This window comes from Calliopsis andreniformis, chromosome 10, assembly GCF_051401765.1.
Source record: "Calliopsis andreniformis isolate RMS-2024a chromosome 10, iyCalAndr_principal, whole genome shotgun sequence".
NCBI classification, from domain to species: Eukaryota; Metazoa; Arthropoda; class Insecta; order Hymenoptera; family Andrenidae; genus Calliopsis; species Calliopsis andreniformis.
Window position 1 is genome coordinate 18,831,496 of NC_135071.1, and position 25,578 is coordinate 18,857,073.

Sequence of the window (25,578 nt, forward strand, 5' to 3'; positions counted from 1 at the left end):
ATACTACTCCTGCGCAACCATAGACAACATATAAGGTAGATTAATCATCCTATGCTACTTAGTGTCGTCATCAATAAAATGTAGAATAGATCTATCACTCGACAAATTTTTTTGTCACACGTACTTCGCAAATACTTTCCCGCCATTAATATAAAAAATTAGTAGAAATACTTGGATGTTTAAATTACGCGCATCATTTCATTTATGGACACAGTAAGAGTCACGTGTGTGAATCGTTCATATTTTCACTGGTTATCATAATTAAACGATATTATCGTATCATAAATAAATGATATTTGTGTAAATAATCTAAAAGTATTTGTATCGTAACCTTATGATTACTACGGCGCATGTGCACAGTCACGTGATTGGTACCGCGCATGATCAGCGCCACGAAAATGCTATTGCGCATATGCTGTAGCGCCGCTTCAGTTTCTTCGCGCCTGTTCAGACGTCGAGATCGTGTCGCGATTTCAGTTTAGCTTTTTCCTAAAACAGAAGTTTAATTCTTTTTCATCATGTTCAGTTTCGATTTCTTTAGCCTCTGGCTTCGATATTTTCTGATTTTGTGTACAAACTGTGATTGTTATTCGCTGAAAGAGACTCCGAAGGAAACACCAGTGAGTGAGTGTGACCGTAGTTTTTTTGCTTTAAGAATTTCTCACATGCACTCTGCTATTATACATATTTTTGGTGTACTAAATGTAATTATTATCACAGAATACAATCGTATATGAGAGCGTATAGCAGTATTGATATTCTGATATTTAATTTCGTGTAAATTAAAAGGATCTTTTAATAATTGCTAGAGCTCTCATTTATACGCTGGTTCTTTAGATTGTTTGACCACGCCATACTAGAGTCTCATAATTACACAAATATTAACATTTTATTAGGTTTTAAATACTATTTGATGAAATAATATAGTGAATTATATGGCGCCCCATTTGGCTGCCTTTTTGCGCCCTTTGTGGCTGCCTTTTTGCGCCCTTTGTGGCTGCTGTATGAATTCTTATTTTTCTTACTTACTTAAATTTCTTAAATTAAGGTATATTAATTTTTAGCTTTCTCTGAGTGAGTTCTTTTTGTTTTTCATCAGCACAGTAATTGAAAGTTAATCATTTTGCAAACGCGTCTCAAAAAAATTCATTTGACTGTCATTTATGGACAGAGGTCTCTGTAATCACTCTTGAATTGTTATGTCGATAAAACAGGTGCTTTACCGACTTTGGTAGCTGGGTTAATAGTTCATAAAACCACCACTCCTTTGTACAGATGGCGCAATATATTACAAAGTCGGTATTTCAGACATCATGAATCATGACATAACTCTCTTCTGTGCAACAAGTGGCAGTCGTCAAAATAATCAGTCTAATATGATACATTTTCTTTTTTAAAGTATTTTTTGTGAGATCATATATATATACCATATTAATCACAAAAATGATTGAAAGTAGGTCGCACAAATAATTTGTACGGGCTTCTGATTACTAATCTCTGATTTAGAATAATGTAAACGACCTCAGTTCTTCTAAACTATCACTTACAATATAATAGTGATATTCTAACGTTTCTGACAAATTCCTCTGGCTCCCAAAATAGATTTCTCAACTTTTCCATACTTCTCAGCATTCATAAATTGATCTCTTAAAATGGGAACACTTAAGCAGTTACACCATCCTCTCGAATAAACTTGCATAATCGAAGTAAAAAATCTCGCTGGCGTTCATTGTCGACTTTTCGCGTTTAAAACACCGCGGGGACTACGAATTTGAATTCTTGAACAGGGGAATTCGGGAGCAGCACATTCTCGCTCAATCCATGAATAATAAATGACATTCCCGAGGCGAACGACACACCGAAGAATGCCAGTGTGAGTCTTCTATCGAACGATTCACGAGTATTGGCTTTTATCAAGCCCCTCCTTTTTTTTGAAAGCAGATATACTTGCCGTTTAAATTTCTTCCTATCCCCGCGTTTTCTCATCGTTTACAATTTCTGTAAAACATTTCTTACAATATTTTCATTGATTCTTGAGTCTATTTTACTATTTTTTGCTTCGTAGCTTGAACAAATGTTAAGTTCTCCTACCCTTTTTAAATTATTTTTTATGTCCTGTTACTCTTTCACCACATCTGACCGCTTTTGAGTTTCTGACCACTTTTCTCTCACACGAATTCCTCTTCCAATTAGTTCTCTCCCGTTCATTCTTCTCTGTTTCTCCTTTTTACTTTCTCTTTCAATTTTTCATCCCGTCATCGTCTCTCATCCGATTCCTTCTCTCTCCTCTTCTTTCCCGCTCATCTCGTTTTCTTTTTCCTTCGTCACGCCTCCCCACCCCTCGTCCCCTTCACCTGTCGCTGTTACTCTGCCCATCATTTCTCTCGCTCCCCCACCATGCTTGTTTCTTTCTCTCATTCTCTATCCTCCCACCACCTGTGGCTGAGCGTACACGAAAATGTGTTCCCCAGTCGCAGACACACATCCTGATTACTAATTCACGAAGCCGCGGACTACTTCCTTGGCGCGTTGTGACACCAAATCCTATATTCCGACCGAATGGAGATTCGAGACGGACACGGTGATTCTGACGGACTCGCGCATCGCATAAAATGCTGGCCGATCGATTGTGCGAATAATGAGACAGGAACTGGTACAACATGAACCGATCGAGGGTTTTTCTGTCCCCTAGTATTCGAGTCATATGAATACCTGGATAACTTGGTAAATTCTGTATCTGAGAGTCAGGCTAAGCTAGGTCATTTTTTTTAAAATTAAGTTTTGTGAAAAATGAGAAGAAAGAACTTGGGTCAGTTGGCTCTCAGGTACAGATATATTGGTCGAATTTTTGAAGATCATAGCTACAGAATTTATTGTAGAGGTGATGACACTGGTGTCTTATTAGTATGTCTGAAATGTCTCAGTATTTGTCAGAAGTCTGCAACTCCAGCATAATACACTTCTATCGAGCTTTGGTGCATAGTCTTGAAGCATTAGTGTAATTCAGAGGCACTTAGTTGAGGCAAGGAACCTGGTTTTTTTTAATTTAAGAATACCATTTTTGTAAGGAAATTTGCTCGTTTCATGTTGTTTCAATATATCAATTTACTAAACTGCAATACGAAGACACAACTATTTTCTAAACAAGTGTTGGAGAAAATGAATTTAATTCAGTTTCAGAACACGCTTACACGTCTTTTAATTGACCACATTCGTTAAGGTGCAAGTCATGATACCTTTTACTCAATTCCACGACACTTTAGAATTTTATTAGAGAAACTGTTTTAATGATCAAACGATCGCTTTAATAATTAATCTCAGATAAATTGTAAATCAATAGGGGGACCTTTAAGCAATCAATTTTTGCCATTCATATAAGGCATTAAAAAATCCAGTTGTGAAATCGTAACGTGATGTCGATTGATAAACTGGGATATGTTATAACAAAAATCGAATCGACGAATGCAAGGAGTATGATCTATCAGTAGCTAGACCAAAGAGGAAGCTGCCCAGTATTTACAGTTAGACGATCGCTCCAGCAATCAGCCATTGCTTTCGCTCCTCGTCCTCAAACAGAATTCCGGATTTTCGTTCGGCTTAAATCACACCATTCCCGGCTGGTTGCATACCTTTACGTACTTTCGATTGAAACCATCGATTTCTATCAATTTTTTCCCGCCTTCGAAAGCAAACAGCTACAGTACACACTGTTCAAGACTGATAATTCTACTCAGTTCTATGCTGATAAAACAATCTTCAGCACTGGCAGTACAATCACTTTTTTAGACTAATAACGATAATATTTTCGATTTCTAGTGTATCATGTATCGATATATTCCTGGATATTGGAATTATAATTATCGTGCAAAATAAATGAACTACTGATTTGCCAAATCGATTAACTCTACAAATCAAGAATATTTATATTTATTTTAAATATGAATAGTTAAGTACCAATCAAGTGCTTTGGCGCTAAAATGTGAATGAATTGGAAAAGTGAAAATCTTAGGCCTGTAAACAACTCAAACACGTATCAAATCAAATGTGTTTTCAGGATCATAAAGTATGACGCTAAAATACAATGGATCTGCACCCATAATACCATGCTTATTATAACGGCATATTAGCCATAAAAGTTACAGAAGCCAGTTACCGTTAAATAATTCGACGTTTCAAAAATGAATTCGATAGTTAGAATCGTTAGCAGTAGATTACATCCACGTATGAATGACGACTTTCAGAAATGAGAATAATTGGAAAGCTTCACTTAACATACAATCTCATCGAAGCGCGCCACTTTATTTTTAATATTTCCATCAATAGCCAGGAAATCCTCTGATAGCCTCAGTAATTAGTACACAAGCAGTAGATTAAAGTGAGTATTATGCTTGTTGCGAACAGATTCCAGAGCAATAATTAATCACTCGTGAATTGCACGAGGGTAAAACGTAGGCACAGGATCTTAAAATAAATTTTCAAAAAGTCCCTGTAAACTCATCAAAGGAAAGCAAAATAATCAGACGAAAGTTTTTTCCTGAAGCCCCAAAATGTATGCCAGGAATCTTCAAACACAGGAACCCGATCGCAGAAACGAGTGAAGAAAATTGGAGCAAGAGTATAAATTTGAATGAAAGACACCCATGCAGCAGATCTCTCGATATCCTGTCGCATCCCGGATGTCTTCAGTCCATAAACTCCAGTGGCGGATCCAGAGATAGTGGTCCCCCAAGAATAACACATCTAAAACTATTACATCACATTTAAAAAACTATATACCAAATACCTAAACAATTGACGTAAATTAAAATTATTTAGGCTACAGTATCAGACAGAAATACTATACAAATCACCGGCGACTTTCAAATCGTGCAAAAGAAGGCTTAAAAAAATGTGCACGCCCCTGATAAAGAGCCGAACGTCCGTGGTCCTTTTAGCGAAGGTACAATGCACGTTCTTAAGAAAGGGAGAAAACGCAACGAGCCACGTGGAGAGCACGAAGAAGGTGTAATACTCGGTCGAGAAAGAGGACGACGAAGGAGAACGAAGGAGGTGGAGGTAGCTCGGTATAAAAGGGTCGTAGCGAGGCGCCTCGTCTGTTTTAACACTCTCACCGGGTCGCTCCGTGGATCAGACGCGACACGTCGATCCTCTCGATCACATAGACACGGGTCAAGTCTGTGCTTTTACCCGAGGGGGACGTTCGATAATCGATAGGAAGAGGGAAAGAGAGGAAGAGAGAGAGGTGAGTCGAAGGAACCCAAGTTGTCCAACCCCATTCTGGATATTCGTGGATATTCTGATCGGATTAGTGGGCAGCGGCGATACCCTTCTTCCGGGATTCGAGAAGAGTCGAATTGCAACGATGGATCCACGGAGAACTTCCTACGGGATCGATCGAACCGTTTAGTTTGCGCGGGCTTTCAGTGATGCTGTGTGCTACGACAGTGGGGTAGCCTTAGATCGTGTGTCTACTCGACAATTTTCCTGTGGTTGATCTGCAATTCGATTTCTGTTGAGTATATTTCTCGTTCGACTGCTAGAAGGCACTGTCTGACCACGACGGGTCAATTCTACTTAGGACTTCGCACATCTATCGATTCTTTTGGGTTTTGCAACTTTGAGTTACTTGAGGGCTTGGAAGAGTCCTTGGAACTTGTGAAAATTACTATGAATTTTATGTAGAAGAATCTTGAAATTATATTTTTTTATCTGTTTGCCAATATCTTGGAAAAATTCATGCAAGAATCGCTTTGGAATTTGTTATAGGTATTTTTGTACAAAGTAACTGATTGCTTTTAAAGTGGACATACGTCTTCGTGGATCTTCTATGAGAGCCACTTTAATGAGTGAATAAATTATTTTTTCTAGAATATCAAATTTGTATAAAAGTAAATTCTTACTGAAAACAGAGTTTAATAAAACGTTCTAAAGATCAGGGAAAAAGTTTCATGGTGTGTTTCCTTGGAAAATGGCCAAAGTAACGTTTGCTTCTCTACCGTTAGCTACACAGGATGGTTAAATGTAGGCGAGTACGTGTGCGTGAATATAACACTATGGGAATCTTGATGCCTCGTCGAAGGTCATGATACCGCATGTCAAATGGGAATTCCTCCGAGGTCCTGAGAAAGTTGAACTCCTCGCGATGGCTCGTTCCTCAGTTCCGCATTATTCCCCTTAGTACAGTTTGAGTAATAACACTTCTGCCATGAACTATCTCTCAAACTTGGCATTCATTACACTTCTCTAATTCCATCAACTGAGGCCCCTCTTTATTCCGCCATTTTCTCAATTATTTAAAATTGTAGCCTAGAAATACACGCAACCTTCAAGAAGTTGAATCATAAGTCAAAATTTTGTCCTAATCAAGATGTGAAAAGAGTACTTGACTGAAGAATGACAAAGGAAATGGTACAACTTCTCCCTTCGAAGTGCCCGAAACTGAAACTCGGTCCTAATTGAAAAAGCCAAGATTACTAGGCGATACATATGTGGTTTTTTTTTAACAGAGCCATGAAGGTAGTGGTAGTGTTGGCAGTCTTGTGCTGTCTGGCAATCGGGTCGCTGACATCGCCAGTGCCAAAGATCTCTGAGGAGAAATCGACGAGTCAGATCGTCGCTGCAACAGGAAGACAAGCGGCGGTGCCAGCGGTTCCACCGCCAGCAGTCGCTGAAGACGACGACGACGATGATGATGACGATGATGACCTTGATTTAGATATCACGGGGGACGACGACGACGACGACGATGATGATGACGATGATGATGATGACGACGATGACGATTCTGATTACTTGGAACGTTTCATCGAAGATATATTAGGTAACTTCCTTTCTTTCTTGAGGTTTCAGAACATACAGGGCGTTCCATAAAGGCATTTATGTTTCAACGTAAACTCAAACTTAAATGTAAATGGCTTCATGGAACATCCTGTATGAGGTACTCTTTTGGCAACCCAACTAACGAGTTTATAGAGAGATGAGCAAATAATTAGAAAATCCTAAGAAGCTGGTAGAGGGAAGAGTCTATATTTTATCGAGATATTGGAGGATGAAATTTGATCACGTAACTGAGAATTTATAGAAAATAGCAAGAGAATGCTCTCGATGCTCCTTTCTCCGTCGATTTATGTCGAGTTCAAGAGAATCATACGCAACTTTCCAAGATAATAAACTAGGGTAATTGATTTTGATGCACCAAGTCCGCTAGCACTTTTTGTTTTCCCGCTGTTACCAACGGAGCATTGACGTTCCGCTAAATGAAACAATGGCAAAGACTGAGGCATGCGCCGTTATGTAAACATCGAGTTTCAAGTTGGTGACAGGTTCGACAGTAACTCAGGTGCGTTCACGTACCTGTAACGGTACAAGGTGCTTCAAGCTCGCCCGAATTAACATAAATCGACGGTGATCCCAGTTTGGAAAGAATTTCTACGCGCTACTTCTTTTACATTGACCCAGATTCGTGCGGATTAACTATAACTAATCGCATTCTTTCGCTATCGCTCTTATTAGAGACAGTACGAGCGATCTAAGTAACATTTAATATTAAATAATTCAAAATTATTCAACACTTGTTAGAGGCAGAGGTATTTGAAAGTAGAAATTAAACACCTTTCCAACAACACACGAAATCTACAAGAATTCAAGATATTTGTCTTCCAATCTGGACTTCGACCTCCAGAAAAATTTACAAATTTTTATAAAATCGCCAAATTACATCCAAGCTACATCCAAATTTCTACAAAATCAGCAGGCTAGAATATCCCTCTCAACACTGAACCAGAAGACCTCTAGTTCCTCCCTCAAAAGAGACCTAAAAAGAAACGAAATCCATCTACTCACTAACCCACAAAACAGACACAAATAATAATAAAAAAAAATCGCTAAAAAATCCCAGGCGAAGAGGAAGACGACGACGACGATGACGAAGGTCCCACCCAAGCAGAACAACAAGCAGCAGCCGCAGCTGTGCAGCAACCCCTGCAACCCTCGATCCCAGCCGCTGTCGAGGCAGATTTGAACTCAGCCGCCTCGGAAGCTGCGCACGTCCCCGAGGCAGCAGACGACCCGACTGCCGTCGAGGAGGCAGCAGCCGAAGAAGCGGACGAAGGTAACGCTGTGCCCGAGGGCCAGGCTGCTTCTGGTGTCCACGAATCGACCCTCGAAGCGTCGGAGTCAGTCGCAAACCCTGTCCACGTCCCCGCCGTTTCCACGAACGAGGCTGAGACCGACGACGAGGATGACGACGACGACGACGACGAGGACGTCGATCTGGTCTATACCGAAGACGACGACGACGACGATGATGACGACGAGGACGACGACGAGGATGACGACGATGTCGATAGCATCGCCGACATCGCTGGCGCCAGACAAGCACGTGAGTTCAAGGGAAAGAGCAAGAAATACAGTACGGGTCGCAAACACGCGCGTAAGTCTCACGCGCGTGCTACTACCCCTTCCAAGAAGGTCGTTTAAGCCGGGGAAAGGGAAACGAGTGGCAAGCCGCGAACGATTCCTATCTGCTCAATTCTGTGAGGAGTCTGGTTCTTTTTAATTGTCCTCCAGAGAACGGCGTCGCGTCGAGGCGTTTGAGAGTAGATCCAAACACTGGTAGCCCTGTGAAGTCTTTGGTAGGAGGATTTATATTGGAAAGAATTTGATATTGTGGAAAAGAAGATTCGAGAGATTTGTAGATGAAAATAGCTTTTTTAATTTATGTTCGAAGATTTCTGAGGCATTTTTTACTTTGTCGAGTTTTAGACTTCTTTGATCAATACCAATTATTTCACTAGGGAAGAACCTACCAGAGAACATTGACTCCCAAGTTAAAATCTTTGGTGACTCATAGAACTTGTTCACTCGTTTTTGAAGCAAGATGCTCCGGTACGATTTTGACCGCGATCTGAGAAGCTCACGTTGACCTACTGTTTGACACACTTCACTTCTCTCTCAGAAAATGGCTTAAAAGTTATTCTTTCACTCGCGAGTGCGTCGACGAAGCGATCCTCGATAAACGAACGAAAATATCTTTCCTCTCTGACGGGCTGTCGTGCTTTCGATCTGGGAAGCGTACTCTCGGGACGCCTAGTAGTGGTACAAGTAGCTGTAGCTGTAGTATTAGTATTTATTCTATTTATTAACGTGGACACCTCTATTTAAAGTCATTCACGCGTCGAACAGCATGGCTAATTAATATACTCGGCCTCCTTGTAGCTTTCACTGCGCGTTCGTTGTTCCGAGCTTGCACGACTTCTAATCACACTGTAACTGTTCAACGAGCAACACAGTGAATCACAAGGGGGAGATTGTATATAGCTAAAGTATTCGAAGCTCGTGTAAGTACCGCTGAATATGCCTAATGGCTGGAGGAAAGCAACGGAACGCTCTGAAGTACCTTTCGAACCTAAATTTGCGATTTCTCATCGACTACATATAAAAACAATTCTTTGTGCAACTAAATTATATCATTCTCGTGGGATAATTTGGAATTCGCGCAACATTATTTGTTTGAGCATATTTCAATTTGGCGCGAAGTCCAAAATGTCCCATGGGATCAGGTAATACTTATTGAATTTTATGCGAAAATTAGGAAAGGTACTTCGAGGAAAATAAGTGGCATTGAAGATGCCCTGGCTTGGTGACCTCACGTCACGTATTTTCTTTTCCTTCTCGATCTATTTGTCGACTGATCATCGAATGAACGAGAAGTAGGGAGAGGCTCCGTGTGTTTGTACGTAAGAATGAGAGAAAAAGAGCCACATATCCGAGAATGTCACTGATTTGCAAGGTGGACGATACCGTAAGCTATCCAATTTATTTCTGATAGAATCCTTGAATCTTGAGATTCTGTTTTTTTATGATTTTTTTTATTATCTGACATTTTGTACTCGATAGCCTTTTTTGAAATTGAGTTCTCATATTTTTATCTACTTAGTGAATGAGATACTTGTAGTAATTTGAATGCTTGCTAAGCACTTGGACTTAGTTGGTAGAAAGGACACGAATTTCTACCAACGACGGTATCGCTTATCCTGCAATATTGAAATATTTCTGTTTGGAAAGAAGCTTGTACAGAGACATTGTCCATTCTGGATTGCAAAATACAGATAACTTATTGTTTTTACAAAAAAACTGTGTCTTGCCTTTTATTTCTGTCACCATTGTCTGTGTTGAACCGGTTCCGTTTATTCGTCCAGGTGCCGTCGTGACACGCGTGATCCAGAGGATAAGTTCTCTTTTCCTTCTCCTTCGTGAAACAAAAAAGCTCTTCCTTTTTCAAAAATACCTTGAGAATTCTATATCCTAAGAATTCTAGTCAATTATCCATTCAGAAGTACTTTCTTCAATGCGTGATGTGTTGTGTCACTTAGCTCTTTTAACCCTTTGCAGCTACCATTTTTTAGGTTTTTATTTTAGAAAAAAGAATTATTAATTTCTCCTTTAGAAACGTTCATTAAATTTTGTCAATGAGAAGAATTTTATTTGTCATTCTAAGGATAATTAACTTCATCTACATATAGATTCTTTCATCTTTATAATCCATCGACGATCTGCACTTTAATTAAAAAGAAAATTTTATAGAAAATTCAGGTAAAGTTTAGATTCAAAAGGGTTTTTAATAGTACCAACAAATTTTGCAAAAATCATCGCCAATAAGTGTACCTACTTCCTCCACACAGAAAGTGTAGTATAGGTCAGTAGTTAATTAGTAGATACTAGATATTAATTTAATATAGTTTAATAAGGTCCATAGATCATTGATGGAATTGCTGCAAGGGGTTAACGACCGTTGTCGAAAGTTTCCCTTTCCGTGTGAGGATCTCGCATGTCTTGTCACTCGTTCGTAGAAACAGTAGTGTAGCTCTCGCTTGCAATTTCCTTGCCTTTTCTTTGGTAAGTAGATGCACGTGTTTGATGGGCGGCTGTACGATACTTGACTTTGACGTGCACCATAGACTGACTATACACAACAGCACGAAACCTTAGCCTGTTGCACCAGCTCGCATCCTTCCATTCCTTTTGCTTGTAGAAGCAAAATTAACAAACCCATTACTTAAATTATATAACAAATCCAAGAAAGATAAATAAGCAATGCTTAGTGAACATGTATTAGAAGATCACTGTCTCAAAGATCAAAAAGAAAGTAGTTTTAACTTTCAAAATATTCAGATATGATTTTGATAATATTTCAAAATGTTCACTAAGCCCTTTTTTATAATAGCTGCGTGAATATTCAAGAGTATATACTCTTAGAATGAATAAACGCTGTACTATATTTACAGTTTGTAGCACCCTGTATATAGTAGCACTCTGTAGCATTGCTCACATTTAATTATCTTTAGAGATGTGCATGTAGTATCTAGTTAGAAATGGTAAGACTATTTAAAATAGCCAATTTTGCTATAAGCACTCTATCAGAGAGGTGTAAGTCCATTAGAAGATCTAAGTAACCAGAAGATTAGTGCTATCGAACATTCGTATACATAAAAGCCAATACAAAAAAGTTCCAGTCACAAGAATTCTTCCCAAAGTGGAAAGTTAATTGACTTCTAAACGAAGTGAAAATAATGTAAATAGCTAGGGAATACAAATACACATCCTCTTAAAAAATGGGTCACTGTCGACACTTCGACTACCATAGGTCCCCTTTTCTCCTAATTTCTTGTGTTAGAAATTCTCATCAACATCCTTGTAGAAACCTAAAAAGACATACGTAAATAGCCAGAATCTCAAAAAAGGCTGTCGAATTCATCAAACACGAATTCTATTTCGCCATTTTTGTAGAGCTCATCCCTCATCTCAATAGCTGAGAATGAAATACTTAAATCCCCCTGAATTCCCCCTGAATCGAACAGCGCGCGCGCAATGGAGGGCAAGCACAAACGCGGCAGAACTTTTAATTAGTCCTTCGCGTCGGCCAATTAACTTTCTACGTGACTCCGAGGCTCGATCCAATAAAGGTGTGACCGGGTTGAAATTTTTTCTCGGCTTTCACCGAGCGGTCGATCCAAAACAGAATGAGGCCACTGACCCGGAGTGTAAACGCGCGCGCACGGAGTTCTCTTCTCGTCCGCGACCCTGACCCACACCCAGAGTCACTGCTAGACCGTCCTCGATCACGGACACATCGCGATTCCGTTTCCTTCACGGGGAGAAGTAGTCACGGAACGTTCGAACACAGCCGCATTCCTCGAGCGGTTCCTAAATTCGCTATAAATAAAATCTCGTTATGAACTCGGTAACTGTTCCCCTCCATTTTGGGACTGTTCTCTCAGTTTTCGGGACTTCGAAAAAAATTAGACTCTCGTTATGACTGTGGTTGTAAGGCAAAACGACCTGTGTCACGTGTTTAAAACATTCAAGTCGAGGTTTTAATTCATATGTAGAATGTAGAATCTATATTTTCAAGAAAAAAGGAATTAAAAGAATTTTTTTTACATAAACTACTAGACTCTAAACTATTTAAATTTAATTCTCAAATTTTTGTACTGAGACACTCTATTATCTTATAGGTTTATCTTATGTAGTATTAAATATCACTAATACAAGAATTTTCAAGTAATTAAGGGTTGAAACAATATTTCATTTAAACTCTAGATACATACCTAGTATCTCTTGAGCTCTAACTAGTTTCTAGGTAACCAAAAAATGCTCTGCTCCAGTAGGAACAATTTTCTCTAAAATTCAGATTAATTTTGATCAAGTATAGTATAGTACTCCACTCAGTGGGCCACGTAGCGTGACCTTGACTCTGAATATCGCCAATTTCACGTCCACCTTGTCCACGTATCGATCCCGTTCGGCTCGAAGAAAGTGGCTTAAATAGGATCGACGATCGGGGAGAGTTTTTAGATGGGCACGAGTAAGGCAACTCGTACATATGTGCACAGGTAGATAGATAGGTCTGTAGGTGAGTAGGAAGCAGGTCGTGACCCAGATCGGAGACCAGTTTGGCTCCACCGAAGGATTCCAACATACCGTTAACATTGTCGCTCTTTCTTACGAACTTAAATCATCGAGGTCGGCACACGGAAGTTTTTCATGTAGATTCGTCGCATAAGTTAACGCCAGCTATGAGCTTAACGACCTTCGACGATTTACGCTCACGTGATCATCGAGGTTTTCATTTTAAATCAGTACCAATTATCTGTGCTCATAATGGGAAGAGGTGATTATAGAGAATATGAGGTATTGATAATTATGATCGATGTGCTGTAATATAGATACAGGCTTTAAAGTTTGAAACGCACGTGAACCTGGTGCAGATCTATTACGATACGAGAGAAAAACAAAACTTTGACGTCAATACATACAGTGATAATGTGGTATCTTTAAAAAATACAGTCAAACATATAAAATACAACACAAACATTGTTATCATACTTTGACGTGCTAACGATATCACTGATTGTTTTACTTTATAATTTCTATTTTTTAGATATCTTCTAAAGTCAAAATTTCAATTTTTGGCTTTGAAGTCCTGACTTGAAACGTTATAACTAAACAAATAGTAATTTGCTACTATCATTGGGATTCAATAAGCTTTTTTAAGCATTTTTAAATGCTCCTTTTAAATTGGAAACATTTTCCATATTTTATAATGTCAATTGTGCATTGATCAGTGCTTAGAGTTCTTCATCCTCCACCAAAAAATGATTAAATCGCTTGTGTCCTAAAATTACTTTAAGTAGTTTACTTTAAGAGCTCGTGTATCTCGTGTCGAGTTTCAGTCACATGCAATGCGCTATCTTCATCATGTACAGAGCATGATATCTTACCATCAGATACTACAGTACACTCCAAATCTATTACTTGTATTTCAATATCACGTTTTAGCGGCTAAACTGCAAAGTAGCATAGATGTACAAAACAAAACTTCCACTACAAAAGTAATAGTAATGTTTTTGCTACAAAAGTAGTAAAATTGCAATCACAGCTTTCTATAATTATTAGCATTTAGAAGTCTCGAGGTGCGCCTGGAACTGGCAACCCGTCAAGCAAGAACGATACAAGTTTGTACATAATTTTGTAATAAAATTATCACGTGTACAGAACAAGTGTAATATACCTATGGTATCTCAAGAAGCAAAAGAAACTTCTCTCAAGAAATAAAAGAAAGTAGTGTACTCACAGTACATATGTAAATATGTATGCATATTCCAGGGGACATGCAATCGGAGCCAAGTAACGATGTATCAGCGATCTACGTGGCTAAATACAATCGTTTCGTGGACAGCATCCTTGGCAGGATTAACAAAATCTTGCGCAGCAATTACGACCCAGTGACAGTGAAACTGACCAACCCGAATTCCAAATCGAAATCGAATAAATCGAAGAGCAAGAGCAAATTGAAGAAAAACAGCAATAAGAATGGAGTTAAAAAAAGCAGTATGGTATCACCCATGACCACAACTGAGAGGACAAATGAAATTTTAGAAAATTCTGAAAAATTGCAGGTACTTGTTATTGACAGAAAAAACATTTTTTAGAAAAGAGGATTTTTAGAAGAGCAACTTAAAAGATATTCAGATCTATTTTATTTATGTTAATCTCTCTTGAATGAATCCCCAGAAAACCGTAGCATCCCTAGAAAATGCAACCATATCTTCGAACACTGTGGAAAAGGAAGCAATGCCAATTTCTGTACTGGAATCTGTGAGCAGATCTGCCCCAGAAACATCCACAAAATCCACAAACCGTAAAACATCCAGTTCAAGTACTAAAAAAACGAATAAAACTCGTGCTGGAAACAAAAATAAAACGAAAAATCAGACTACTACCACTAAAAATAAGGTACGTAGCTTCTATATGAAATAACATGCTCTCGTGCGATTACTGATTCACAATAAGCTTCTTATCGATGTTGCTCTTAATATTATTACCCTAAGCTATCATGTTACAAGTGTCTTCTCTTATGCTCATGGTTTACACAACTGATCCAACAAAATTGTACAATCATTTTTGTGCTCCAGAACATTTTTGACAAAAAATTTTCAAAAAAACAAGGTAGACATCTTAGTACATAAGATATTATTTAATTTCTAGACCAAGAAATATAAACCAAAAGCTCGAGCCACTCTCTACGGACTAGCAAGTCTCCAAAGATCAGGAGATGTGTCTGTGAACATGATGAGCGATAACACCATGATTAAAACAAAGTTCACTTTAGGACCTCTTACCTTAAAAGTAGAGAAAGAATTTGGCAGGGCCACAAAGAAAGAACTAAGAAGTGCTACTGCAACTACTGCTGAGATGACTGGAAAACTCAGTCTCCGAGTTCTTCATGGTGGAGTCGCTACTTTAAACTCCATTCGAGTACTGCAACCTAAACAAGTACGTAAATTCATATTCAAATCGCTGAATTAAAGTTAATTCGCTGTTTCTTAATTAGGTTCGAGTGGAAAGCGCAGACGATCACGATAGAACGCGTGAATTCGTGTGGAAAAGATCGTCACATATTGCCCATTTAGTGTCGGAAAAATTATCATCTGCGACAAGGTCAATGCTTCGGCCTCCACCCACTGCAGTCGCCGCAGCTTAAATTCTCATCCTCGTTACAGTTGGTCTTAATGAAACCGCCTAATGGCACTATGAAAACGAACTAATTCATATTATATCATCAAGTAGTTCTTTTTTATGGTGCAATTGTTTCGTCTAATGAACTAGAACAGAATGCATAAAACTTAAGTAGACTTAATTATGTTGTATCTACATAATTAATTATGGCTACTTAAGCTTTTTGAGGCAGCTCGTAGATTAGATACCAATGATTACTGGGAGGTCACTTATAGCATTAGGTCACCCAAAAAGTTCACAGTGATTTTTTAAACGAATTAAAATGATCTCAAAAGTGATTTTGATGGGTCACACAATTTTTCATTTACTTTTTAAGGCTAATGTCAGAGCTCCACTGAATTTTTTAATCAAATTAGTGTACACCAACAATCACTATCTATAGAAACAGATTATTTTCTTAAATACTATCGAATTGTGTTTCAGAAACTGAAAACATATTAGTCTTATACGTTGATGAATAGTAGATTGCATCTAGATAGAATATTTGCCGATAAATTGAAAGATTAATTTTGGGAGTACCTACTATTTGCAAAGTAGCGCTCTTCTGTTTTGGTACTTAAACACCCACGGAAACTAATATTGCATCGTAAACTTTCCACTGTCTGCTAATAAGTATTTAAGTTCAAGGTCATGACATAGATAAAAAAATAACGATACGTGTCTTCACTAAATAAAAAAGAAACAATGACAGCGATAGACAGCGAATGACAACTTGAAATTATGTTGTTCAGATTTCTTGACTTCCTCAAGTAGAAGATTAATCATTTTTTAAAAATAATAATAGGAGTATGCATAGCATTATTAAAAATGTTAAATTTAGTGCTGTGAATCTGAAAGAATTCCTTTATTTAAAAAATATCTAAACGGTGATATTACGACATTTATGTGGGGAAGGGTAAATCCATTAAAAACGTGCGCTTTCATTCTAGACCAACAAAGTAAATTTATTTATTTATTTATTTATAATAGATTTTATGAATTTTTCACAAAGTCTGATACTTGTTCAGTGCTGCGATATCATATCTACATATGTAAACTGTATGTAAAAAGTATACTATCAGTTATATAATACATGACAACTGAGCTTACATTTAACATAAAAATAATAGAATAAATGACTTATCTTACTACTTTGTTATCAACTACGCATACATAAATCAAATATTTTAAAAATATTTTATTTAAGCGTATAAATACAGTAAGATATCTGTATTATTTGTCACAGAAAATATATTTATTTATAATATTATTATATAATTCAATATATTTATAACTGAAATACAATGACATATTTACACAGAAAACCAGAGTCTACTAATATTAACAAAAGAGTTATAAAAAAGAAGATTATACATACATGTATGTACATAAAGGAATATGCAACGCGCTTAACTTTTGCAAGATAGGCGTTTCTACGTTGCAACTAGAATAAAAAGTATCGTTCAAGCCGCGAATGTAGGAGAAATAGGAACGCGAAGAAGGTGGAGAAATCAGCGGACAGAAACGGAAAACTGTTACTGGAATAAATATTAGACATGTGGTACATATATTTTACACATCTTTAAGTGTCAGACATGCATACACAATCTAAAATGGTTACTAAGTTTCTATTACAAATTGTAGAAAAAAATTCAAAAAGATTATTATAAACAGTCGCGCGTATCAAAATGAAATATAGTTTGCGAAATTTTTATCTGTTCGTACTCATTAATGAATGAATATTACGTAAAGATCAAGAATGCATCAGAAAAGAAAATATTACAAACCAAGAAAATACGCACCAGCAGTAGTAAAACTTGTGCTGCATGAGAAGAAAGTTGCACCTTGCATGCAAGGTGAACCACTACAAAGTTAACTCTTAAGGAAATCATTTAGTTTCTAACACGTAACAATATGCGCCAGACAATCAAATGTAATCTTAATGAAAGTACAAAGTTAATACGATGCAAAGAGGATCTGTGTCCCAAGGTCATCGAGGTTATTTTATTAGAAAACATGTTTCGATCTTTCACACATTGTTTTTCATGCTACGTACAACCATACATATGTACATAAATTCGAATACAAATCTTAGTGTTAAGGTCAATCAAAGGTCACGCTATCGCAGAGATTTCATTGATTCAATAAAACAACTCAATGCATCAACTTCAAGCAGAAATGTGAATGAACTCCTTTAGGAGTATGTAAATACCAAAAATATTTGTACTTATTTATATAATTTATACATATAATCGACAAAAAACTTTAAACTATCAGCTGATAGAATTTTCATTAGTAGAAGATTATGCAAAATTTGTTCTGCTTCATAAAGTAACCTGATATGAACGATAGTAATCATATTACGAAGTATATACTCGAAGTTTATCATTCATATATACAGTAGAAGTAGATAATATTAAACTGTACGCATATGAAAAGTTCTGGTACATTGTAAAATGCATTTCCCTTTGGAATCAGAAAACAGCCAGTTCTATCCATGTCGTGCCGGTACTAAAGGTTGGGTTTGGGTTACGTCGTTATATTTGAACTTTCCCCGTCGATTTCCCCTTCCACGAATAATGTTGTGATGTTACGTTATTGGCGAAACACTACGGTGCCATACAGTCCGTAAAGTCCAAGGAGCCGCATATGACGTTTCCCGACGGTTCAGAAAAATACGGTGTCATTCTTTTCTAACATTTAATTCTCTGTAAGTATTTCATATTTTATCGAATACATTCCTTCATTTTTCACTTCATCAACTTTTCAATTGTTGATTTTTTTATTATCTTGTTTTATTTAATATTTACAAAAATATATAAAAAAGAATGTATGCAAAAAAACAGCGTCGATACTATTTATATACGTTCGTAGTTTATTAATTCTATTATTTCAGCTTAATATACATTATCGAATATTGTTGCTTGCTAAAAATAAGTCATGTATTTTTTTAAGTAATATATTCTATCTAGTATAATCTTACTTATGGATTAGTGATACAGTTTTTCTTTTAGGTGGAATTTGAACTTAACATAACAAAAGTTTACATAATTTTACACAATGGCTTCCTTAGTAACAAGCACTAGATTCAGCACTGCTTTACATTCTTTCTATATAACTGCCATTAGAGCAGCGTCTACTAATGCATTGTTGAATCCAAAGGATGATCCAAAAGAAATAATAATTAAATATTTAGATGGAAAAGACAATGGCATTGCTGTACTAGGATTGAATAGGCCAATTGCTCAGAATGCGCTTGGAAGAAGTTTAATCAATCAGCTGAGCAGTACTATTTCTTCTGTCAGAGAAGATACAAAATTGAGGGTGTTAATTGTTCGGAGTTTAGTGCCAAAAATATTTTGTGCTGGTGCTGACCTGAGAGAAAGATTAAAGATGGATAATTCAGAAGTTTCAAACTTTGTTTCTTTACTGAGGAATATTATGAATAATGTAGAATCACTGTCCATTCCTGTAATATCTGCCATAGATGGTGTAGCTCTAGGTGGAGGACTAGAACTTGCACTAGCTACAGATATTAGGGTTGCTTCATCGGAAGCTAAAATGGGCCTTGTAGAAACAAAATTGGCTATTATACCAGGAGCTGGAGGTACACAGAGACTTCCAAGATTAGTTGGACCAGCTAAAGCAAAGGAACTGATTTATACAGCACGTATACTGGATGGTGAAGATGCCAAAGAAATTGGTCTTGTGAATCAAGTTGTGCCACAAAACAAAGATGGTGATGCTGCTTATCAGGCTGCTTTGTCTATAGCTAGAGAAATATTACCTAATGGACCAATTGGAGTCAAGTATGTAGCAAATAATGTAGAAGGTAGAACATAAATACTATAGGCAAAAATTAATAATTCATAATTTTAATGAGTAATATTAATATTCTTATTTTAGAGTGGCAAAAGTAGCAATATCGAAAGGAATTGAAGTACCTATTACAGATGGACTTGAAATTGAAAAACAATGTTACAGCAAAACTATAGACACAAAAGACAGAATTGAAGGTCTTGCAGCATTTGTAACAAAACGTGTACCTGTTTATCAAGGCATGTAATATATGAAATCACTATACATTTAATATTAGGTACGCTTATTTGACATATCAGAGAAATGCATTTTTATACTGACATTAAGTAAACACGAAATAAGCTATTTTTATTAAGGTCTTACATGTAGTATAACTAACTAATTTAATTGTAAAAAGTAAATTGAATTTATATTTTTATAAGTGGAGATGGAATGTATGTAAAATATTTAAAACTTTACATTTGTAACTACTTTTTTATAGTCTTTAAGGGGAACGATAATGTTATATCTATCTTCCATAAAACTTTAAACGCTTAATATTTATATCGTTATTGTTGATATAAAGTTTATAAATAACAATATCAAATTTTATTACTTTGTTACAAAAATATATTTTTAAATTTATATAAGTACGTGATAGGTGTTGTATATATATTATTTAACAAATACACATAAGTTTAAAAAACAGTCATAAAAAATATTAAAAAATAAGATTGTTACATTTGTAATAACATCATATATTTTATTTTTCACCTCTATACTATATAACAACATATCTTAAGTTTTAATACCAAAACAGTACTTCTATAAAACGCTTTTCCTTGAGAAATAAAAAAAATAAAACCACTTTAACAAGTTAAAATCTATTCTATCTCATAACAAAAAAATGAAATAGTAGATTCAATAAATCTCTTTATTGCACATTGGAATTTATAAAAGCTTAAGGAGATATGATATCAATTAGTAACATCATAAGTGGAATGCTTGACAGTACAACAAAAAATAGTAGTCTTATACACATGTAAAGTACCTTCTGAAATATCTGATACACATCTTATGCACATTGCATAGGAACAGTGAGTTGTTCTTTCTCTTTATTTTCTTTAATAACTGCCATAAGAACATTCAACTGCTTGATTGTATCTTCTGGACAAGTGACGCGATGTCCAATAGTTAAATCACTTTCATAAATTTCATAATCATTACCACCTTCTGTTGTCTTATCTCCAAAGAAATGTATTTCATCATATCCTTCTATGTATCTAAGACAGTATGTTTTATTCCAACCAACAGGAAAAACATCAAAAGAAATTTGGCCTCCTTTACATGTAAAGTAATAATTATTTAATATAATATATAAACATATTTAAACATTATTGTAGCTATAACTTTTACTCACCAATACTATATGTTAAAGCAAGGTCTGGAAATTCTTTCTTAAGAGCTTGAATGAATTTCTGACGAACCTGATGCTCAATATCATATTCATAAAACTGAATACGTTCTTCTCTAGTACAATTACGACCAACTGGTGATATGTTAAGCATTCCTGTTCTGAATTCAATGAATGTTCCTCTTTTAAATGGCAAATGTAATTCAGAAATATATCGTAAGCAAAAATTAATTAAATCCTGTAATGCCTCTTCACCAATCATACTTTGGATTGTCTGAAATAAAAAATTGGTTCAGAAATAAATCAGTAATTTAAAAAAATGTTCTTTTAACTTTATATAATTTTTTACTTACTTCTGCAGGTAACTGTTTGCCATCTTTAAAAGCAATAAGTCCATTTTCAGCAAAAACATATTTATATTTTTCAAATATGCTTCCACCACCCAGTTGTTCCTTGAGTTTAACTAAATCTGATCCTCCAATTACAGCTAGATCAAACTCCTTTTTAACAGTCTCTAGTACAAACTTCTCAATATTCGGTTTGATTGGCTAACAATAAATTAGACATTCATGTAGTTCAAGGTAATAACATTTTAATAGTTTGCTATTAGATAGTATTTACCTGTCTAGGCTCAGTCAGCGTCCCATCAACATCAAACAAACATATTATCTTCTTCGACATATTAAAAGAATCTTGCTTACTCAACTAATCTAAAACAGAAATATGCACATGACAATTTGAAAAAAGAACAGTTTATACAATAAAAATAAAATATTTTTGTGTTCACTGCAAAATGTTTAAGCACGAAAATATATGCTGAAAATTAATCTAAGGAATTTTTACTGTTATTTTTTAAGAATGATGCCAAAAAGTCACGATAAGTTATACGTGAATATAATATACTTGTGAATAAGTCACGTGCAAGGCACATCCCATCATTATATATTAACAATCCCCCTCCATTTACAATGTCCCCGTTTTTCCTGACAGATTTTAAACGTCTCTAAAATTTGAAATGATGTTAACATGTTTAGATCGATGAATGACAGAGAGTACTATGCTGCGACTTGTATTTTTAATGCACACAACAATTTTAGAGCTTGCAGTAAAATTGCAAGTTCAATAAATTTTAGTATATTTATCACTTAGAATGTTGAATATAACCTATATACAGTAAATAAATCAATGGTTCACTAATAATTTACAGATTTTATAAAAAAACACGAGAAGAACAATGGACATTTCATTCTAGTTTTATTCAATCCGTCTTCCCTGTCTTCACCGATCATAAAATACGTGGATGTTACAAATAAAATAAGACAGAAACAAAGTACAGACGACACAGTGGTTGATACGTGGCCAGTCTAGCGGGCTTTGTGTCTTGTTCTTATCTATTTGAACTACAATGTTGGAAAAAGTCTGGTTGAATAAATTACATTGCTTTGCCTTTTTTATCTTTTTGGAATTGCGTAATTTAAACGCGGTCGCTACACCGCATAAAAATGCTATCTTACTCTTAGGTAAACAAAAATTATGTCTTTCTTATCAAAAAAATTTTGATTTTGTAACAAATGAATGTGATTTTTTTTATTTAAATATCTTTTTTATGTAGCCGATGATGGAGGATTTGAAATGCGATCGTATTTAAACAAAATTTGTCAAACACCTAATTTAGATAAGTTGGCAAAGGAAAGCTTGTTATTCAATAATGCATATACTTCAGTCAGCAGTTGCTCACCCAGGTACAAACGTTTAAATTTGTGTTAATGTATAAGTTAGAAACACTATAATTATTTTTATAACATTTCTTCAAATTTTAGTCGTTCTTCTTTGCTTACTGGATTACCAAATCACCAAAATGGAATGTATGGTCTCCATCATGGAATCCATCATTTTAATTCATTTGATAATGTTCAAAGTTTACCAAAAATATTAAAGAAAAATAATATACGAACAGGTATAGTTAATAAATTGTTAACCATGATGATTCATTGACTATATTGAAATACTTCTTAGGTATCATTGGTAAAAAACATGTGGGACCAGTAGATGTATATCCTTTTGACTTTTCACAAACAGAAGAGAATAATTCTATCCTTCAAGTTGGTCGAAACATTACTAAAATTAAACTTCTAGTTAGGGAGTTCCTTTCACAGAATAGAACAAAGTATGAGTTTTATTACATTTTAATTTACCTTTTTAAATATAGAACTTTTATCAAATGAAATACACATGGTATAAGAGATAAACTATTTTCTATATTTTAGGCCCTTTTTTCTGTATGTTGCATTTCATGATCCCCATAGATGTGGTCATACACATCCAGAATATGGCAATTTTTGTGAAAAATTTGGAAATGGAGATGTTGGTATGGGTACTATCCCTGATTGGCATCCAATATATTATCAGTGGGATCAAGTGAAAGTTCCCTACTTTGTTCAATATACAGAAGCTGCTAAACGAGATATTGCTGCTCAGTACACAACTATCTCTCGCTTAGACCAAGGTAATATTTTTTATAGAAAACTTTTTTTTGTATAGAAAATTCTTATATTGTCACCATTAAATTTCATAGTATCAAATCTTACAATTTTCAGTTATTCTTTAAAAGTGTCCCTATGATAAAATAATTTAAAGGAACAACATACAATTTTACAATACTTTAGGATTATAATTAAATAACAATATTGTTTTAAGAAATAACAAAATATTCCAATTTTAAAGGTGTAGGTTTAGTTTTGAAAGAAGTGGAAGATGCTGGTTTTAAAGATAACACATTAGTGATCTATACATCCGATAATGGCATACCATTTCCAAATGGTAGAACAAATCTATATGATCCAGGTATCGAAAATATTTTAAATCATAACTATTTAAGTAATTAAATATGTTCAGAAGAATTAAAAATATTCACTATACAAAAATAATTAAATTTCCCATAATGTTAGGTTTAGCAGAACCTATGATGATTAGGTCACCAGTTCCCAACCATAGGAGAAACAGTGTGACATATAGTTTAACATCTTTATTAGATATTGTACCAACACTACTAGATTGGTTTAACATACCCTATATGAATCAATCTTCTGCTGATATAAATGAAGTTGCTCCTCCACCTTTAACAGGAAAATCACTCCTTCCACTTCTTGTTGAAGGTAAATCTAAACTAATTCTCTATCTCCTCTATTAAGGCAACCCTTAACATTATTTTGTTGTGCATTTATGTATGCAGAGCTTCCAGAAAACAACACAGCTATTTTTGCCAGTCAGACACATCATGAGATTACTATGTATTATCCCATGCGTGCTATTAGAACTAAAAGATACAAACTAATACATAATATTAATTACAAAATGCCATTTCCCATTGATCAGGACTTTTATGTCTCTCCAACATTTCAGGTGACCTGTAAAAGTATAAAATTCTTAATGTAAAAAGGCATGTTATATTGTCCAGTCTTCTGGTTTAAATTCATAAAATATGTTACAGGATCTTTTAAATAGAACTAAAAATCATCAACCACTTCGGTGGTACAAGACATTAAAAACTTATTATGAGAGACCTGAATGGGAATTATATGATCTAAAATATGACCCAGAGGAAAGAAATAATATTGCTTCTAAGCCATCTGTAAAGGTAAATACAAGAAAGATGTCATGATCTTTCATGTATTTAACTAATCTAAGGAACTTTTCAATTTTTAGGACATTTTTACTGATTTACAAGAAAGATTATTTAAATGGCAAGAAATGACTGATGATCCATGGCTTTGTGCACCAGGTGGCATTCTTGAAAGTATAAGAAACAAAGATTCTACATGTATGCCACTTGAAAATTTTTAAAAGGTCCAACTATTTTAGCTTGTTAAAAAGTAATGTATCATTTTTCATATACATTTAATACTGACAATACAATTTCTAATTATGATAGAATTGTGTGCAATTTTTATATTCTATAAATAAAATTTTTTACTAAAAGTACATTTAGATTAGGAAAATTGATTTTAGAATCTATGCTACTTAAACATTTTTTATTTCTGTTAGTAAGAAGTATAAGCAGCTAAACTCTTACATCTTTTTTTGAATACTCCACATACTTTATTCTTGCTAAAAATGAAGAAATTTTTATTGAAATATACTTGCCATAACAGTTTATATGGAAAAAATCGTATGTGGATTAGAAATATTCTTTGCATCTTTTTCACGGTGTTTCGAAAGGATTTCGTTCAATTGACGAACATAAATCGACGATTTGTTCGCAGACTTTTCTACTGCTTTCAGTTCCGTCGAGATTTCATTCATCTAATGTATAAATTAATCGATTAAAATTAAGAGATGATTATTAATACGATTATCCTACATTATTTCTTTTCGAATCCTTACGTATTCTTTATATCCCAAATATCTGTTGTACTTTCGATTATTATTGTAAATTTGTTTCACTTGTATCATAAAGACAAGGCACAATAAAAGACCACCGAGTAATACAAGTGAATTTGTATTTTGAAAACCACGCAGAATGAGCATTACTCACGTTAAGGTTATGTTTATACAGAAATTCAAGCGATCGGAAAAATGTTGTGTAAAATGTATCAAAAATATTTGTTATTTGAACGTGTTTATATAAAAGAGTAGGAACTAAATATCACGTTCTATTAACGAATCAAGTACTTGCTAGCTACACTTATCAAATTAAGTATCTCACGTAAGAAACAGCGTTATATGTCGCTTATGATGATTTAAAACAGCGCTGTCCAGCGGCGGAGTCTCTCACTCATATGCTTTTTAAATATATCATCACACAGAAT

The 25,578-nt window shown here is 35.2% G+C and overlaps 4 protein-coding genes and 2 long non-coding RNA genes across 10 annotated transcripts; 3 read left to right on the forward strand and 3 right to left on the reverse strand.

Moving 5' to 3' along the window:
- The first annotated feature begins 6,510 nt into the window (after positions 1-6,510).
- LOC143184682 (uncharacterized) lies at positions 6,511-15,544 on the forward strand. The gene is made up of 6 exons (XM_076387092.1): positions 6,511-6,820; positions 7,898-8,380; positions 14,167-14,459; positions 14,575-14,796; positions 15,049-15,336; positions 15,395-15,544. The coding sequence occupies exons 1-6, from the start codon at positions 6,511-6,513 to the stop codon at positions 15,542-15,544; spliced, it is 1,746 nt and encodes a 581-aa protein (XP_076243207.1).
- A 2,647-nt stretch (positions 15,545-18,191) lies between these two features.
- LOC143184555 (methylglutaconyl-CoA hydratase, mitochondrial) lies at positions 18,192-20,126 on the forward strand. The gene is made up of 3 exons (XM_076386874.1): positions 18,192-18,268; positions 18,573-19,367; positions 19,465-20,126. The coding sequence occupies exons 2-3, from the start codon at positions 18,619-18,621 to the stop codon at positions 19,622-19,624; spliced, it is 909 nt and encodes a 302-aa protein (XP_076242989.1). The 5' UTR covers positions 18,192-18,268; positions 18,573-18,618; the 3' UTR covers positions 19,625-20,126.
- A 146-nt stretch (positions 20,127-20,272) lies between these two features.
- Positions 20,273-24,118, reverse strand: Pmm2 (phosphomannomutase). 4 transcript variants are annotated; one of them, XM_076386877.1, is made up of 5 exons: positions 23,839-24,118; positions 21,392-21,480; positions 21,124-21,318; positions 20,777-21,044; positions 20,273-20,697 (listed from the first exon to the last, which is right to left on the reverse strand). In XM_076386877.1, the coding sequence occupies exons 2-5, from the start codon at positions 21,449-21,451 to the stop codon at positions 20,432-20,434; spliced, it is 789 nt and encodes a 262-aa protein (XP_076242992.1). In that variant the 5' UTR covers positions 21,452-21,480; positions 23,839-24,118; the 3' UTR covers positions 20,273-20,431. The 4 variants fall into 4 exon arrangements, with proteins under 4 accessions (XP_076242992.1, XP_076242994.1, XP_076242991.1 ...); XM_076386879.1 differs by lacking the exon at positions 23,839-24,118 and adding an exon at positions 22,109-22,130; XM_076386876.1 differs by lacking the exon at positions 23,839-24,118 and adding an exon at positions 21,674-21,894.
- Positions 21,460-22,059, reverse strand: LOC143184558 (uncharacterized). Its single transcript, XR_013002780.1, has 2 exons — positions 21,976-22,059; positions 21,460-21,773 (listed from the first exon to the last, which is right to left on the reverse strand). It is a non-coding gene; the product is annotated as an uncharacterized LOC143184558 (long non-coding RNA).
- Positions 22,098-24,828, forward strand: Sgsh (N-sulfoglucosamine sulfohydrolase). 2 transcript variants are annotated; one of them, XR_013002778.1, is made up of 10 exons: positions 22,098-22,290; positions 22,383-22,512; positions 22,591-22,727; positions 22,787-22,937; positions 23,038-23,276; positions 23,495-23,614; positions 23,719-23,925; positions 24,003-24,172; positions 24,275-24,407; positions 24,476-24,490. XR_013002778.1 is itself a non-coding variant. In XM_076386873.1 (10 exons), the coding sequence occupies exons 1-10, from the start codon at positions 22,176-22,178 to the stop codon at positions 24,611-24,613; spliced, it is 1,554 nt and encodes a 517-aa protein (XP_076242988.1). In that variant the 5' UTR covers positions 22,099-22,175; the 3' UTR covers positions 24,614-24,828. The 2 variants fall into 2 exon arrangements, 1 of the variants encoding a protein (XP_076242988.1); XM_076386873.1 differs by having other exon boundaries at positions 22,099-22,290; positions 24,261-24,407; positions 24,476-24,828.
- LOC143184557 (uncharacterized) lies at positions 23,781-25,501 on the reverse strand. The gene is made up of 3 exons (XR_013002779.1): positions 25,154-25,501; positions 24,914-25,072; positions 23,781-24,177 (listed from the first exon to the last, which is right to left on the reverse strand). It is a non-coding gene; the product is annotated as an uncharacterized LOC143184557 (long non-coding RNA).
- Positions 25,502-25,578: the final 77 nt, after the last annotated feature.